Source organism: Oncorhynchus masou, chromosome 28 (genome assembly GCF_036934945.1).
Source record: "Oncorhynchus masou masou isolate Uvic2021 chromosome 28, UVic_Omas_1.1, whole genome shotgun sequence".
NCBI lineage: Eukaryota > Metazoa > Chordata > Actinopteri > Salmoniformes > Salmonidae > Oncorhynchus > Oncorhynchus masou.
Window position 1 is genome coordinate 57,872,088 of NC_088239.1, and position 18,573 is coordinate 57,890,660.

At 44.0% G+C, this 18,573-nt stretch overlaps 1 protein-coding gene across 1 annotated transcript in view; it reads left to right on the forward strand.

Moving 5' to 3' along the window:
• The window catches only part of LOC135517965 (astrotactin-2-like), a 569,522-nt gene that overhangs the window by 355,750 nt on the left and 195,199 nt on the right, over positions 1-18,573 (forward strand). Inside the window, exons 18-19 of the mRNA XM_064942708.1 lie at positions 4,062-4,195; positions 4,785-4,933. Coding sequence (XP_064798780.1) covers positions 4,062-4,195; positions 4,785-4,933 — 283 coding nt within the window. The remainder of the gene's footprint in view (positions 1-4,061; positions 4,196-4,784; positions 4,934-18,573) is intronic.

Below are 18,573 nucleotides of genomic sequence, written 5' to 3' on the forward strand. Positions count from 1 at the left end.
GGGGTGGCAGTATCATGTTGTGGGGGTGCTTTGCTGCAGGAGGGACTGGTGCACATCACAAAATAGATGGCATCATGAGGTAGGACAATTATGTGCATATATTGAAACAACATCTAAAGACATCAGTCAGGAAGTTGAAGCTTGGTTGCAAATGGGTCTTCCAAATGGACAATGACCCCAAGCATACTTCCAAAGTTGTGGCAAAATGGCTTAAGGACAACAAAGTCAAGGTATTGGAGTGGCCATCACAAAGCCTTGACCTCAATCCTATAGAAAATGTGTAGGCAGAACTGAAAAAGTGTGCGCGAGCAAGCAGGCCTACAAACCTGACTCGGTTACACCAGCTCTGTCAGGAGGAATGGGCCAAAATTCACCCAACGTATTGTGGGAAGCTTGTGGAAGGCTACCCGAAACGTTTGACCCAAGTTAAACAATTTAAAGACAATGCTACCAAATACTAATTTAGTGTATGTAAACTTCTGACCCACTGGGAATGTGATGAAAGAAATAAAAGCTGAAGTAAATAATTCTGTCTACTATTATTCTGACATTTCACATTCAGGGAATTTTTACTAGGATTAAATTGTAAAAAACTTCCGACTTCAACTGTAACTAGGAATAATGGGGCAGATAGTAAACAGAAGCAGCAGCGTATGTGATGAGGGAAAAAAGTTTGTGCAATAAAGGTCAATGCAGAAAGTCCGGGTAGCTTTTTGGTTAACTATTTAACAAACTGTTTAGCACTCTTATGGCTTGAGGGTAGAAGCTGTTCAGGGTCCTGTTGGTTACAGATTTGGTGCATCTGTACTGCTTGCCATGCGTTAGCAGAGAGAACAGACTACCTGGGCTATCTGCATTGTGTTCCGCCACCCACCACCCCCTCTTTTACGCTATTGCAACTCTCTGTCCATCGTATATGCATAGTCACTTTAGCCATAACTACATGTACATACTACCTCAATCAGCCTGACTAACCGGTGTCTGTATGTAGCCTCGCTACTTTTATAGCCTCGCTACTGTATATAGCCTATCTTTTTACTGTTGTGTTTATTTCTTTACTCACCTATTGTTCACCTAATACATTTTTTGCACTATTGGTTAGAGCCTGTAAGTAAGCATGTCACTCACCGGTTGTATTCGGCACACGTGACAAATAAACTTTCATTTGATTTGATTTGACTTGGGTGGCTGGAATCTTTGACCATTTTTAGGGCCTTCCTCTGACAACGCCTGGTATAGAGGTCCTGAATGGCAGGGAGCTCTGCCCGAGTTTTGTACTGGGCTGTACACACTACTCTCTGTAGCACCTTACGGTCAAATGCCAAGCAGTTAATACCAAGTGGTGATGCAGACAGTCAAGATGTTCTAAATGGTGCAGCTGTAGAACCTTTTGAGGATTTGAGGTCCATGCCAAATACTTTCAGCCTCGGAGTGGGAAGAGTCATTGTCGTGCCCTCTTCACAACTGTGTTGATGTGTTTGAACCATGATAGATCCTTAGTGATGTGGACACGCTCAGCCCTCCGCTTACTGTAGTCCATGATCAGCTCCTTTGTCTTGCTGATGTTGTTGTCCTGGCACCACACTGCTAGGTCTCTGACCTCTTCCCTATAGGCTGTCTCATTGACATTGGTGATCAAGCCTTCCACAGGTCATCAGAAAACATAATGAAGGTTTTGGAGTCATGCACGGCCATACAGTCGTGGGTAAACAGGGAGTACAGGAAGGGACTAAGCACGCACCCCTGAGGGGCACCTGTGTTGAGGGTCAGCATGGCGGATATATTGCTGCCTCCCCTCACCACCTGGGGGTGTCCCGTCAGGAAGTCCAGGATCCAGTTGCAGAGGTAGGTATTCGGTCCCGGAAAGAGCCGTGTGTAGTGCAATAGAAATTGCGTCCTCTGTGAATCTGTTGGGGGGAGGGTTATGCGACTTTGAGTGGGTCCAGGGTGGGATGATAGTTTTGATGTGAGTCATGAACAGCCTTTCAAAGCATTTCATGGCTACAGATGTGAGTGCTACGGGGCGATAGTCATTTAGATAGTTCCTGTGCCCAAGACCGCCAAGGTAACCTATGGTGGTCTGCTTGAAACATGTAGGTATTACAGACTGGGTCAGGGAGATGTTGCATAATACATCTAATTAGCATAATAAAAACATCCCCTTCATCAGTTTAAGCTAGATATCTTTTTTGTTGTTGCATTGGCTGCGTCTCAATCAACTGCTTCAACCTACGTCGCCCTTCCGCGTCTGTGGTGAAAGGTGGCAGAGATAGAGCGGTGTTTGTCTGACCATGAGACATCTTCATGAGACGGTCTTCACACAAAAATGTCTGGTTTGGCCTGCAAAAAAAAGAATGGTTTGGCCTACAAAAATATTATGACCCTTCTATGGAAAGATGAGACTCACACGAACACGATGCTCTCTGACCCCCCACAAGCATAACGGTACTCGTCTGAAGTGCCAACTTTTGTCTGTAGCATCCGAACAGTTTGGGATAAATGCTAAAATGGAAAGGTGAGTCTGTCACGAACACGTACATGTTGGTTATTTTGCTCTAGGATGTCCACAAGCCTCACAAGACTGGTCTGAAGGTAGCCGGGTACCAGATAAAAAAATGAATGGAAGTATATATGAAAGTGGCAGCTCTAGCCTTTAGCTCAGTGCGGATGTTGCCTGTAATCCATGGCTTCTGATTGAGATATGTATGTATGGTCACTGTGGGGACCAGTGTACGCCCACACCATTTTCTTGTTTGGGTACACCCACACCATTCCAAAACAGAAAAGCTGCTTTTTAACTATATATATTTTTTAAGGAAAACTATTTCACTCATTTTATAGAAATCTGGACAGTTACTTTAAGGTGAAGTATTGCAGTTTGAAGGACTTGCATTATGTTTTATCATTGATAAACAGTTCAATATAAACAAACACATGTATGATGTGTATCTGCCATTTTAAAGTGTTTTTCATTGTTGCAAAGTCGAGTAATGCTAATGCCACTGCAATTCAAGACTTACCTGTGTGTCTGCGCATGTGTGCTTGAGTCATTTTTTGTGTGCGTGTCAATGCTTGCATGTGTGCGCGTATGTTTCTTTGTTTGTGGTGGTGGGTTGATAGGGTGGTTGGGGTTAGGGGAATAAGGAAGACATCGGAGAATCTTATTGGGAGGCTTCCTTTGGCTTTGTTGGCTTTATCATTGGACGGGCCTGTTGCTCAGCGTTAATGTTTCCGGATGTTCTCCGGTGTGTCTGTGCCGTGCGTCTCTTAGCCGTCCGTGCAGAGCGGCACTGCCAACCAATTACCGTACATAAATAACTAAGTGCTCCATTGATTGGCCGGTGGGATGGGGAGCCAAAGTGCCTGCGAACTCCCCTGAACTCTGCTTTAGACATGCCCGTGGCTTGGCACAGCACTGACGTCACCTTCTTTTATTTGGTTGGCCTTCAGGGATAATCATGATGGTGCCCTTTATTTTGTTGATGAAACAGCACAATTTAGTTGGAGATGGAAAGAGTTGGATTGATATACGATCATGATCTTGGCGATTCGGATTATTGAGATTGAGGAAATGCACCTTTTTGGCCTTTTAGCCCTTACCGTGGTAGAAACTTGAAAACTTTGGAGACAGAAACTTACGACATTCTCTCTCTGTCTCTCTTGCTCTCTGTCTCATTTACTTTCTTTTTTTTGTTTTCTCTCATCTCTCTCACAGACACACACACACACACACACACACACACACACACACACACACACACACACACTGACCTTTATGTGTCACCATTCCCAATTACCACAAGACAGGAACATGTCAGGTACATTGCCAAGCTTACTCACTCATATATCATCAGACCATCCCCGCCCGACTCTTCCTGTGGTGGAGGTAAGAATCTTGAGCCCCCCGTGTGTGACTGTGACGATGCCGGGGGGTACCGTCGGTAGGGGGGAGAAGGGGGACACGTAGAGGTGTAGGAACAGACATCTGGATGACTCAGAGTGTCACAGAAGGGCAACGTACAGAAAATAATTGCAATTTTCTCACTTGTTACCTTTCGTAGGCGTTCAAGAGCGCCACCATGAGCTCATACTGGTGCACAGGCAAGGGCGATGTCATCGACAACTGGTGTCGCTGTGACCTGAGTGCCTTCAGTAAAGACGGCCTTCCCAACTGCAGTCCCCTGAGGAAGCCTGTGTAAGTCAGAGCCTACCTCATATCTATCCAACCCTAGGGAGAACTGTTGGAGGTCTGAGACTAACCTTTAATTGTGTCAGTTGTTCCCAACACCCCCAGTGCTCACTCCCATGAAAGAACATTGTGTCTTGTTCTCCTACCCCAGCTTTATTGTGAGTCATCATACACCCCAGCTATTGTAACCCTCAGAACTTTTGGAGAGATATACAATGCACTGAATATACAATGGCTCTCCAGTGGATTTCCACATTAAATTTAATGGACCTACTTGCTTGTTTGATTTGTCGAATGGATACATTGAGAATTCCAACTTGCTCTCCATATCTGGTCTAAACATTTTATTAACTTATTCTTAGGGCTGGTTTCCCCAACACAGAGTAAGCCTGGTCCTGGACTAAAAAAATATTTAAACTGAGATTCTTTATTGAACACGCTTTTTAGTCCAGGTGTAAGTTTAATGTGCCCAGGAAACTAGTCCCAAGTGTCAGTTGACTTCTCATATTGTTAATGTATTAAAGTGAACCACCTCTCCTCCTCTCTTTGCCTCTCTCTCTCTCTCTCTCTCTCTCTCTCTCTCTCTCTCTCTCAGGCTTAGACTGGCCCCTCACCTGGAACCCTCCAGCACCATGGTGGCCCTGGAGTGGTTGGATGTGGAGCCACTGATTGGCTATAAGGTCTCTGATTACATCATCCAGCACAAGCGGGTGGAGGACCCCTCAGAGGCAGAGATCTACACAGGTAGGTAGGCCGCTGTTGGCTACATACATTACACATGATAAACATGATCAACTTATGGTTCCAACAACCTTACAGTATATTTCACTTTGGTCCCACCGACATTAGTTATTGACAGTTGTTTATCCTATAAGAAAGCCGTAGGGACACTAATGATTTGATTTACCAGTGACCAGCCACATTAACTAACTGGTTGTTCTGCTGATCTTTGGAGGCCTGCCCTTTGTGATTATTTCACAGACAAGGTTAGACACTCAGTGGGCGAAACCGGAGGGAAGAACGGATGGATGAGAGGACATTTGACAGGAGCCATAATTGGCACTGACCCCTAAGTCTGGGGGAGTGAGTCAGAGCTTTGGGTGGTTGGGATTTAATAAAGGAGAAGAGATGAGGTGCAGCGGTGGAAGTCGGCTTTAGTCATCGGCCACGCGTGTGGCAGGAATAGGGCATTTGGCATGTGTGACTCATTTCAGTGTCAGAGCTTTCCAGGATACAGATGAGAAGACAATGTCTTTCTGTCAATTTATCTCTTGATTCTACGGTCTCTTTCACTCCCTCTGTTGCTATCTCTCTCTCTCTCTCTCTTTCTGTCTGTCTCTCTTTCTAACTCTTACTCAACTTCCTCCAGAAAGCAGAGAAAGTTGGACTGACATCGACTTGTCTGTAGTAAAAAAAAAAAAACTTTTATTGCTTTAATGTGTGTGTGGATTCCCTGAAACACATGTGGCGGTAACAACAAAGGATTTCAGTGATGGGCGAGTCTTCAATTCCCAGCTATCATCTTAGTGTGTGTAATCAAGGGGAGAGAAGCATTGGCATGGCATCTCTCAGGTTCTCTCTATTGGAAACATCCTCTGGATCATCTATCATAAACCATAAAAACACCCGTCTGAGTGGCTCCCAGTTTTACAGGAGAGATGGAATCAAACCCTCTATTGTTCTCCAAACTGGGTGGATCAGCCGTGCTGATACAAAGTTGGACGTGGTCGAAGAGGGGGGATTTATAGAATAATGGTGACATATACTCTCCAAGATTTGGGAAAAGTAGTGATACCCTAACCTGAATAGGAGAAAGACAACAAGTGTCAGAGAGTCCAGATGCTGCGACGGCAATCAGGACTAGTATGTTTTTTTGTCTCTCTAACCACAACGAATCGTTTGGTTTTAAGACCTTGCATTGAAGTCCTTTCTAGGCGAATAAAAAGTGTAGTAGTTTATTTTATTTTAAAAACAAAACTGGGATAGATATGAACAGCAGGTATTGAACTTCAGCCCCAGTCCCTGATCACCTGCAGGCTTTAGACCACAGATGAGACTTCCACGGAGAAGCAATGGACGATCAAAAGCACACCGCTCTGATCTGGGCCACACACCAGCTTTCATACACCTCCCAAGTCATTGAGTGCTCTTCAAAACTGGAGTCAGTTTAATACCTCATATATCTAAAGTTTTGTAACTTGTATGAGACCCTTCGAGTAGTTAAATCCATTGGAAACTAAATGTCTTTTCCATTAAAAAAGATATCTACATCGGCAAACAGATGAGGTCTAGGGGCTTCACGCTGTATCGTGTTGGTCAGCTGAAGCAACATCTACATCAAGCTGTTTTATACAGATGATATCAGCTAGCCTATGTCAAAAGGATTTGTTGGGCTTGGAAAGACTTCCCTATATTTGGGGGTATTGAGATAGGTTTGGATGGATTCCACCTTGGGAGGTTTGAGGGTTTTAGGACGTGTATACATTGTCCTCAGTATAACCTTCTACAACTCCCTGCTTTCTATGATCCTATTCCCTATTCCCTGGTGACATTTACTCCCGTGACTTCTACTGTACTACTCCCTTCTTCTATCTGGATTATCGTGTTCTTTGGGAGGCTTAGTGAGATCAAGCTGTTGCACCACCGCCAAACCATCAGCACCTAGTTCCCTGTTCAATCCTCAAATCTGTCTTCAGATCCCTGGCAGACCATCAGTCACCCTTGGGTCTCCACAGGTAAGGGCACGAGGCCCAGGATCAGAGCCTGAAGAAGAGCCTCAGAGCCCAATATCCTTCTATGCCTCTAAGCACCCAAATCCATCTTCCTCTCTTATTGTTTACCTCTTCTCTTAGAGATGGTTGTCATCCCCCTGTCCTATATTAGACAAACATAATTTCTTCTCCTTCTTCTATTCTGTTTTGAATGGCAGGTAGCGCCATGAACTATTGGCTTTGTTAAAGTAATAGCGACAGTGATTTTTAAAATTAATTTTTTATTTCACCTTTATTTTAACCAGGTAGGCTAGTTGAGAACAAGTTCTCATTTACAACTGCGACCTGGCCAAGATAAAGCATAGCAATTCGACACATACAACAACACAGCCTTACACATGGAATAAACAAAACATACAGTCAATAATACAGTAGAAAAAAAGAACAAAAAGTCTATATACAGTGAGTGAAAATGAGGTAAGATAAGGGAGTTAAGGAAATAAATAGGCCATAGTTGCTAAGTAAATTACAATATAGCAATTAAACACTGGAATGGTAGATGTGCAGAAGATGAATGTGCAGGTAGAGATACTGGGGTGCAAAGGAGCAAGATAAATAAATAAATACAGTATGGGGAAGAGGTAGATAGATAGGCTGTTTACAGATGGGCTATGTACAGATGCAGTGATCTGTGAGCTGATGCTTAAAGTTTGTGAGGGAGATATGAGTCTCCAGCTTCAGTGATTTTTGCAGTTTGTTCCAGTCATTGGCAGTAGAGAACTGGAAGGAAAGGCGACCAAAGTAGGAATTGGCTTTGGGGGTGACCAGTGAGATAAACCTGCTGGAGCGCGTGCTACGAGTGGGTGCTGCTATGCTGACCAGTGAGCTAAGATAAGGCGGGGCATTACCTAGCAGAGATTTGGAGATAACCTGTAGCCAGTGGGTTTGGTGATGAGTATGAAGCGAGGGCCAACCAGTGGTGGGTAGTGTATGGGGCTTTGGTGACAAAACGGATGGCACTGTGATAGACTGCATCCACTTTGTTGAGTACAGTGTTGCAGGCTATTTTAGAAAGACAGGGTAGGATAGATATAGGTCTGTAGCAGTTTGGGTCTAGAGTGTCACTCCCTTTGAAGAGGGGGGTGACCGCAGCAGCTTTCCAAACTTTGGGAATCTCAGACGATACGAAGGAGAGGTTGAACAGGCTAGTAATAGGGGTTGCAACAATTTCAGCAGATAATTTTAGAAAGAGAGGGTCCAGACTGTCTAGCCCGGCTGATTTGTAGGGGTCCAGATTTTGCAGCTCTTTCAGAACATCAGCTATCTGGATTTGGGTGAAGGAGAAATGGTGGGGGCTTGGGCGGGTTGCTGTGGAGGGTGCTGGGCAGTTGACCGGGGTAGGGGTAGCCAGGTGGAAACATGGCCAGCCATAGAGAAATGCTTATTGAAAATCTCAGTTATAGTGGATTTATCGGTGGTAACAGTGTTCCCTATTCTCAGAGCAGTGGGCAGCTGGGAGGTGGTGCTCTTATTCTCCATGGACTTTACAGTGTCCCAGAACCTTTTTGAGTTTATACTACAGGATGGAAATTGCAGTTGCAGAAATTTCAGGGTAGCCTAGTGGTTAGAGCGTTGGACTAGTAACTGGAAGGTTGCGAGTTCAAAACCCCAAGCTGACAAGGTACAAAGCTGTTGTTCTGCCCCTGAACAGGCAGTTAACCCACTGTTCCCAGGCTGTCATTGAAAATAAGAATTTGTTCTTAACTGACTTCCCTGGTTAAATAAAGGTTAAAAAAAACTGCCTGTGTATATTTGTTCCTAACTTCCCTGAAAGGTTGCAGGGAAGTTAGGCTATTCGATGCTAATGCAGAATGCCACAGGATGTTTTTGTGCTGGTCAAGGGCAGACAGGTCTGGAGTGAACCAAGGACTATAACTATTCCTGGAACTTTTAAAGAATAACCAGGCATCCTCTACTGACGGGATGAGGTCAATGTCATTCCAGGATACCCCGGGCAGGTCGAATAGAAAGGCCTGCTCGCAGAAGTGTTTAGGGAGTGTTTGACAGTGATGAGGGGTGGTCGTTTGATCGGAGACCCATTACGGATGCAGGAAATGAGGCAGTGATTGCTGAGATCTTGATTGAAAAGAGCAGAGGTGTATTTGGAGGGCGAGCACGAGCTCAGAAGATAGATGGGGGGCAATCAATTCACATATGGTGTTGAGGGCATATCTGGGGGCAGAGGGTGGTCTATAGCAAGCGGCAACAGTGAGAGACTTGCTTCTGGGAAGGTGAATTTTTAGAAGTAGAAGCTCAAATTGTTTGGGTATAGACCTGGATAGTAAGACAGAACTCTGCAGGTTATCTTTGCAGTAGATTGCAACACCGCCCCTTTGTCAGTTCTGTCTTGGCGGAAAATGTTATAGTTAGGAATGGAGATTTCAGGGTTTTGGTGGTTTTCCTAAGCCAGGATTCAGACACGGCTAAGACATCCGGGTTGGCAGAGTGTGCTATAACGTTGAGTAAAACAGTAGGCTTCTAATGTTAACATGCATGAAACCAAGGCTTTTACGGTTACAGAAGTCAACAAATGACAGCACCTGGGGATTGGGAGTGGAGCTGGGCACTGCAGGACCTGGATTAACCTCTACATCACCAGAGCAACAGAGGAGAAGTAGGATAAGGGTACGGCTAAAGGCTATACAAACTGGCCATCTAGAACGTTCGGAACAGAGAGTAAAAGGAGCAGGTTTCTGGGCACAATAGCATAGATTCAAGGCATAGTGTACAGACAAAGGTAAGGTAGGATGTGAGTACATTGGAGGTAAACCTAGGCATTGAGTAATGATGAGAGAGATATAGTCTCTAGAGACGTTTAAACCAGGTGATGTCATCACATACAGTGCCTTGCGAAAGTATTCGGCCCCCTTGAACTTTGCGACCTTTTGCCACATTTCAGGCTTCAAACATAAAGATATAAAACTGTATTTTTTTAAGAATCAACAACAAGTGGGACACAATCATGAAGTGGAACGACATTTATTGGATATTTCAAACTGTAATCGCAGCAAAAGGTGGCGCTTCAAAGTATTAACTTAAGGGGGCTGAATAATTTTGCACGCCCAATTTTTCAGTTTTTGATTTGTTAAAAAAGTTTGAAATATCCAATAAATGTCGTTCCACTTCATGATTGTGTCCCACTTGTTGATTCTTCACAAAAAAATACAGTTTTATATCTTTATGTTTGAAGCCTGAAATGTGGAACAACATGGTTGGTTAAGGCATATTGAGCAGGGCTAGAGGCTCTACAGTGAAATAAGACAGTAATCACTAACAAGGACAGTAATGGACGAGGCATATTGATATTAGAGAGAGGCATGCGTAGCAAAGTCAAATCAAATCAAATCAAATGTATTTATATAGCCCTTCGTACATCAGTTGATATCTCAAAGTGCTGTACAGAAACCCAGCCTCAAACCCCAAACAGCAAGCAATGCAGGTGTAGAAGCATGGTGGCTAGGAAAAACTCCCTAGAAAGGCCAAAACCTAGGAAGAAACCTAGAGAGGAACCAGGCTATGTGGGGTGGACAGTCCTCTTCTGGCTGTGCCGGGTGGAGATTATAACAGAACATGGCCAAGATGTTCAAATGTTCATAAATGACCAGCATGGTCAAATAATAATAATCACAGGCAGAACAGTTGAAACTGGAGCAGCAGCACAGCCAGGTGGACTGGGGACAGCAAGGAGTCATCATGCCCGGTAGTCCTGAGGCATGGTCCTAGGGCTCAGGTCCTCTGAGAGAGAGAAATAAAGAGAGAATTAGAGAGAGCATACTTAAATTCACACAGGACACCGGACAGGAAAGGAGAAGTACTCCAGATATAACAAACTGACCCTAGCCCCCAACACAAACTACTGCAGCATAAATACTGGAGGCTGAGACAGGAGGAGTCAGGAGACACTGTGGCCCCATCCGATGACACCCCCGGACAGGGCAAACAGGAAGGATATAACCCCACCCACTTTGCCATAGCACAGCCCCCACACCAGCAAAGGGATATCTTCAACCACCAACTTACATCCTGAGACATGGCCGAGTATAGCCCGCAAAGATCTTCGCCACGGCACAACCCAAGGGGGGGCGCCATCCCAGACAGGAAGATCACATCAGTGACTCAACCCACTCAAGTGACGCACCCCTCCTAGGGACGGTATGAAAGAACCCTAGTAAGCCAGTGACTCAGCCCCTGTAATAGGGTTAGAGGCAGAGAATCCCAGTGGAAAGAGGGGAACCGGCCAGGCAGAGACAGCAAGGGCAGTTCGTTGCTCCAGAGCCTTTCCGTTCACCTTTACACTCCTGGGCCAGACTAAACTCAATCATATGACCCACTGAAGAGATGAGTCTTCAGTAAAGACTTAAAGGTTCAGACCGAGTTTGCGTCTCTCACATGGGTAGGCAGACCATTCCATAAAAATGGAGCTCTATAGAAGAAAGCCCTGCCTCCAGTTGTTTGCTTAGAAATTCTAAGGACAATAAGGAGGCCTGCGTCTTGTGACCGTAGCGTACGTGTAGGTCCTGTACGGTAGGACCAATTCAGAGAGATAGGTAGGAGCAAGCCCATGTAATGCTTTGTAGGTTAGCAGTAAAACCTTGAAATCAGCACTTGCCTTGACAGGAAGCCAGTGTAGGGAGGCTAGCACTGGAGTAATATGATCAACTTTTTGGGTTCTAGTCAGGATTCTAGCAGCCGTATTTAGCACTAACTGAATTTTATTTAGTGCTTTATCCAGGTAGCCGGAAAGTAGAGCATTGCAGTAGTCTAACCTAGAAGTGACAAAAGCATGGATTAACTTTTCTGCATCATTTTTGGAGAGAAGATTTTTGATGTTTGCAATGTTACGTAGATGGAAAAAACCTGTCCATGAAACAGTCTTGATATGTTCTTCAAAAGAGAGATCCAGAGTAACGCCGAGATCCTTCACAGTTTTATTTGAGACGACTGTACAACCATTAAGATTAATTGTCAGATTCAACAGAAGATCTCTTTATTTCTTGGGACCTAGAACAAGCATCTCTGTTTTGTCCGAGTTTAAAAGTAGAAAGTTTGCAGCCATCCACTTCCTTATGTCTGAAAGACATGCTTCTAGCGAGGGCAATTTTGGGGTTTCACCATGTATCATTGAAATGTACAGCTGTGTGTCATCCACATAGCAGTGAAAGTTAACATTATGTTTTTGAGTGATCTTATGGGTCCAGTGAGTGGTTGGGCTGGCTGGGGACACGGCAATTCAGACAGTTAGTGGGCCGGGGCTAACAAGCTAGCAGTTAGTAGGCCGGGGCAAACAAGCTAGCAGTTAGCAAACCGGGGCTAGCAAGCTAGCAGTTAGCAGACCGGGGTTAGTAAGAAAGCAGTTAGCAGACCGGGGATAGCAAGTTAGTAGATAGGCCTTTGGGGGACGTCGCGATGGGGGAAAGTCTGTTTTTGCCTCCTCATGCGGTGACGTCGAATAACCAGTCGTGGATTAGTAGGGTTCCATACAGCTCTAGATACCTAGCAGGCCGCGGTTAGCAGAATGGGTCTTCAGCGGACGTCGCGCCTGAGGGGCCTTTTGGAATCCTCGGGCAGATTATGTTTGTATTCCAGTCGTAGAAGATCGGCGGGATTCCGTGCCCCGTACCGGCAGTAGGAGGGGTCTGGATATTATAGCCCAGGAGTGGGCTTTGGTGGTAGCCCAGGAGCCCTAACCGGGTTAGCTTCAGGCTAATTTGTGCTTGCTCCGGGATGGAAATGCTAGCCAGGAGTATTCATCCGGGATTGCGGTTAGCTAGTTGCGAAGATCCAGATGAAAAGGTTCAGAGTTTGCGGTAGGAATCCGGGGATATGGAGAGAAAAATAGGTCCGTTATGCTCTGGTTTGAGTCACGTTGTACGAACTGGTGAGAGCTTTCCAAGCTATAGGTTAGCTGATGACAGCTCGCAGTGGTTTGCTGACTGATAGCTGGTAGCTAGTTAGCTGGCTAGCTTCAGTTGAGGGATTCCAGATCCAAAGTAAATAGAAATACTTTAGAACACCATCCTTTGCAAATAAATTCATTAAAAATCCTACAATGTGATTTTCTGGATTTTTTTTTCTCATTTTATGTGTCATAGTTGAAGTGTACCTATAATGAAAATTACAGGCCTCTCTCATCTTTTTAAGTGGGAGAACTTGCACAATTGGTGGTTGACTAAATACTTTTTTGCCCCACTGTACAAGGGACACGACAAGACAAAGACGTCTGATTGCTACGCCATCTTGGAATCACAAGATGTGATGTTAATGTTAGGTAGCGCTTGATCATTACCTAACCCAAACAGAAGCCGTCCGGGTGTTAACGTTGGTTTGTTAAGGTATAGGGTTACCCCCCCATGTATCTTTGCATGATGGTAAGATGCTAGCCAGCATTAGCAACTTTAATGATGTTAGTAACTGTGTTCGGATTCTGTTTTCTTTGAGATGTAAGCAATAACTTTGACATTGGACCTTCATATTGCGTTTTTCATCGCGTAACACCCATATGGCCCATGGAGGACAGAAAATTGGAGAAGAGTGTGGTAAGAGAAGATTCTCTTTATCCTCCCTGTGGAAAAGGAGCATATCACTTGTCACTAGAGGAAATCTCTCCCCCTCATCTTGAAAGCCTCCCATTTCACATCATAAAGCTGGGGACTTCCTCCTCACAGGCACAGCCAACAGGTACACGGTCGGGATCAGTATTGTTAGCGCGCCATGATCTCAGCCACGCTGGAAACCGCTTCATCACCATAAAACCCAGAATGCGATCTGAACTCCAGTCTGCCATTTAGCAGCATGGGCTCTAAGAGAACTAAGAACGTTGAGTCCACATGCTGCAGTACATTGGGCCTGGGCTCAACAAATGAGTTTTATAGATGTTTGATTTTAGAGCACTGTTAGTCTGGTGTTTTAGCCTGAATCCCTCTGCTTTGACCTTTAACCCTCAATGCAAGTCAGACAGGAAGAGTCTGCTCCGTAATCTAATCTGAGGTATTACTGGAGTTATGTGCCTTCCCAAAAAAGGGACAGGTAAGTCTTTAAAAGAGGAACTTGGAGTGTCAACTCGTACAACTGTAGACTGGCAAAACAGACTCCTCCCCTTTCTTCCCTCCAGCCCCTACCCGCCCACGCTCCCTACATATTGTTGTGATATCGGCGCAAATTTCACAACAAACCCCAGGCTATTGGACTGGCTGCCCGCAAATCTGTTTTGCATTTACTAATCAAACTGAGGAGAATGTTTAGCTTTGGAGCTGACCAACGCTGGGGAAAATTACAATGTTCTCCTACCACCATCTATAAACAGCAATTTATTGTGTTGTGTTGTGTTTTTGGTTTGTTTTTTTGTCAAATAAAAACTGGTACTTACATTAAGGGGCAGGCTTACTAGAAGTGTGGGTAGAGAGTACTCAATGTGCTTTTCACCTATAACCTCCTCTCCATTACTCTTTCTTTCTGTCCCTCTTTTTCTACACGCTTTTGGCCCAGGAAGTGCAGCTCCTCTTTGATATAGTGCTGCTTTATGATCCCAGCCAAAGGCTTTGTAGGTTCATGTGAGTCAATATTTATTGTTTAAGTCTGATGGACTTATTGAAGTTCATGTTGGTATATTTTACTGTAGCATATGTCTAAATATGTGTAGGAATGCACCAATGGCCTTTGGCTACACTTTGGAGTCCCCACCTCCCCAAGCATACAGCGAGAGGGAGAATAGGACAGTCTGCAGCTAGTATGTCTGTTATGCAGGAAGCTAGCCCAGAGACAGGAGAGGGAGGGGTACTGTCACTCCAATGCTACACCAATCTAGAAACGGCTGGAGCAGTCAAGGGAGAAACTGGCATATCTGAAATACATTGAAAACATCATTAGCATTCTATTATGTATCAGTTACAGTATATTTATTTAAGCAGTGTTCGATTCTGTATGTGTTGGTGTTTTTTCCCGTTACACATACCGTGAGTGATCAGAGGTGGATGATCATTCAGGCCTGTAAAGACCTCTAGATGGCACACCAATGCAGAGGCAGGATTTCTATTAGATTACATTATCTAAAGAGACGTCCGCTCTGTATGAGGCAAATTCATAGTGGGGTAGTAGGATTGACACAGCAGGGCTCAGCAGTCCCATACTGTTGGTGAAACTTGGTCAAACTTTTTGACTTCTGAAGTGGAGACGTTAAGTAGCACAAAATACTGTAGCTATTGTGAAGACATTATATAGAGGTCAGGTAAATCACTAAAAGTGGACAGAATGTTTCTGTAATAATTAGTAGTACCTACATATGAAAGAAAGAAGAGAAAACAGAAACAATTCATTCCTTTGTTTTGGATGACTTTTAGAAAATATGTGAATGTACATGGAGACAGTTGATGTATCTACCTTTCACTTTAATGTCATAGTTCAACTAAAACCTGTCTACTCTTTTCTCCTTTTTCCTCCTCCATTTATCAATACCGTGCTGAAGCATTTTGGATGCTTCATTTCAGCAATGGCCCACCTTATTACAAAGTATGTCTTTCCCTGTTATTCTGGGTATTGAGAATCCCTTTGCTATTTCTAGAATTCCCTTCCAGGCTCAGCATGGCTCTCTCCTCACTGGCTGCCTTCCTGACATCACACCCAGGTTAAGGTGACACGCTGACACGTTCATGTGAATGCCCTCATCAGAAAATGTAGCTCTCTCTCTCTCTCGCTCTCTCTCTCGCTCTCTCTCTCTCGCTCTCTCACATTCGTAGTAAAAAACTTGGGAGTCTATTTATGTCCCATCACTGCTGTTAGACACATGATTTAACGGTGCGGCGAGCAGAGGGGAGGAGGGAGGAGGAGAAGGGGATAGAGGATAGAAGAGTGGAGTGGAGGATGGAGGAGCTAAAGGAGAATAGAAAAGAGGAGGGTACAGTACAGGACAGGATGGCGTTAGAAGTCACCCGCCACGATGATGTCATCTCACAGGGCTCTGTCAGACAGCGAGACGAGCCATTTGATCTTTTTATTTTAGTCCAAGTTTCATCCTCCCATCACTCCAGGCAGCTTATCAGGATCTGTCCCAGTCAGATCTGTCCCCACTCTCTCTCTCTCTCTCTCGCTCTCTCTCTCGCCCTCTCTCTCGCTCTCGATCTCTCTCTCGATCTCGCTCTCGCTCTCTCTCGCTCTCTCTCTCTCGCTCTCTCGCTCTCTCTCGCTCTCTCTCTCTCTCTCGCTCTCTCTCTCTCTCTCGCTCTCTCGCTCTCTCGCTCTCTCGCTCTCTCTCGCCCTCTCTCTCGGTCTCTCTCCCTCTCTCTCTCGCTCTCTCTCTCTCGCTCTCTCTCTCTCCCTCTCTCTCTCCCTCTCTCTCTCTATATATATTTCCCCCTTGCTCTCATGCCTCCTTCCTCTCATCCCTCTATCCCTCTATTCTCCCATGGGGCAGCCATACCCCTTCTACTTGGGGGCCTCCCCTGTTTATGTAACAACTCCATTATTTGCTTCAAAAGGAGTGCGCTGCGATGCGTCGATAAGCCCCCATTCAAAGAGATTCAATTAAAAGGAGATAAACAGTGTCCTTGAGGATGAGTGCAGATAACAGAATGGAGTGACACAGCTGACTCTCTTTGTTTGGTTAATTAAAGATGACCTCATTGCTAAAAATGGACACCGGTTGCCTCTTCATCACGAGCTTCACCATCAGCAGATTGGAGAGCAGGCAGGGGGCCAAGACAGGCTTTTTTTCTCCTCTCTCTCTCTCTCTCTCTCTCTCTCTCTCTCTCTCTCTCAATTCAATTCAATTCAACTCAATTCAATTCAATTCAAGGGGATTTATTGGTATGGAAAACATGTGTTAATATTGCCAAAGCAAGTGAGGTAGATAATATACAAAAGTGAAATAAACAATAAAAATTAACAGTAAACTTTACACATACAGTATTTTCAAAACAATAAATACATTACAAATGTCATATTATATATATATATATATATATATATATATATATATATATATATATATATATATATATATATATATATATATACAGTGTTGTCACAATGTACAAATGGTTAAAGTACACAAGGGGAAATAAATAAGCATAAATATGGGTTGTATTTCTCTCTCTCTCTCTCTCTCCATCTATCTCTGCAGGCAGGGCAACCCTTTCTCTCAGACGTTCTCACCGATGCTCGCTTGTTCTCTCGCTCTCTCTCTTACTGCCGCTCACACATGCACACATTATTACACACATAAACATACTGAGGGAGGTCAATCAGTTGCATGCACACACATGTGAACCCACTCACGCCCACTTACATGTGTTCAGCAGTTCAGGCACGCCCTAATTTATGTGGTCAGCAGTTCAGGCACGCCCTAATTTATGGACAGACAAGCAAATGTAATAAAGGTGAAGCATGGCTAGTTTTCACACAGGCGTACGTGCATGCACACACCCAAGATTGTGGTAGGGATGTTCACTTCATGTTTGCATTAGTTGTATTATTTAGGTCAACCTAATGTTCATTGGGAGATGATACACGTTCTCCATGTACTATTATACTATTTCAAATATCTCAATTACTTTCACATACATTCAAAATAAGTGTTCTGATATTTATTTGAAAAGACAAGTAGTTTAATATTTTTTATGTAATTGGAAATACACTTGGAAAGTATTTGAAGTTCTCAAGTACACTGACTCAAATACACTCACATGCATTTCAACCAAGTATTTGAAAATAGTATATTATCCTGTCAAATTAAATTTGACACACTATTCAAATACTCAAATAAAAGTACTTGTTTTGGGCTGTGTATTTGTAAATACTCAAATCCACTGAAAAATAGTTTTAAATACCACAATGCAGATACCCAAATACATTGATTTGAACCCTGGTCTGGTTTAGTGAGTTACTGTCTGTCACACTTGCACAGTGACAGATGACCATAGGGACCCAGAATGACAACTGTTGACCAAGCAGTCTTAATACCCTCTACAGGTATACTGGGCCTGTCCGGAATGGACTGTCAATTTGACAACATACAGTAATGTATCACTATCCCCAAGCCTCTTGACCACAATGCAATAACATACTCTACTTCCTGTATCCTGTTGTTTTTATTTACACTTCTTTGGGAAGCACGACAACCTGAGACTGGAAACCTTTCCCGGTTTCATCTTGGTGTAGAATATTTGGATTCCAGTGAGAATTAATGACACATGGATGCCATGCTAACTCCTAAAATGACACTCATTATTCAATTTACTTTGGAGGAACTTCATATATAGGTCGTTATCACTAAAACGTCACAATGCATTGCAGAAAGTTAGATGTGGCTGCTAGGGGATATTTCTGATTATTCCACATTTAGTGTTTCATCATAGTGAGCCTACACAGCAAGGAACTGCTTGCTTTTCGTGATCAGTAAACATCAGTTGATCGTGTATTTTCAGATACTTGAGGGTAGCCAGATTCATTTGGCATGTAGCTAGCTAGCTAACAGTACATCGGCAAAAGCTCCCTTCTGCTGTTTGGCAGAAAGAGCCCAGAAAGGACGGGGACTTAACCTAAACCACTCATACTTGTCAGATAGTTCTGTGATTATAAAGTAAAAGTGAAGTATCTAATTAATGGTGGCCAATATTGCGA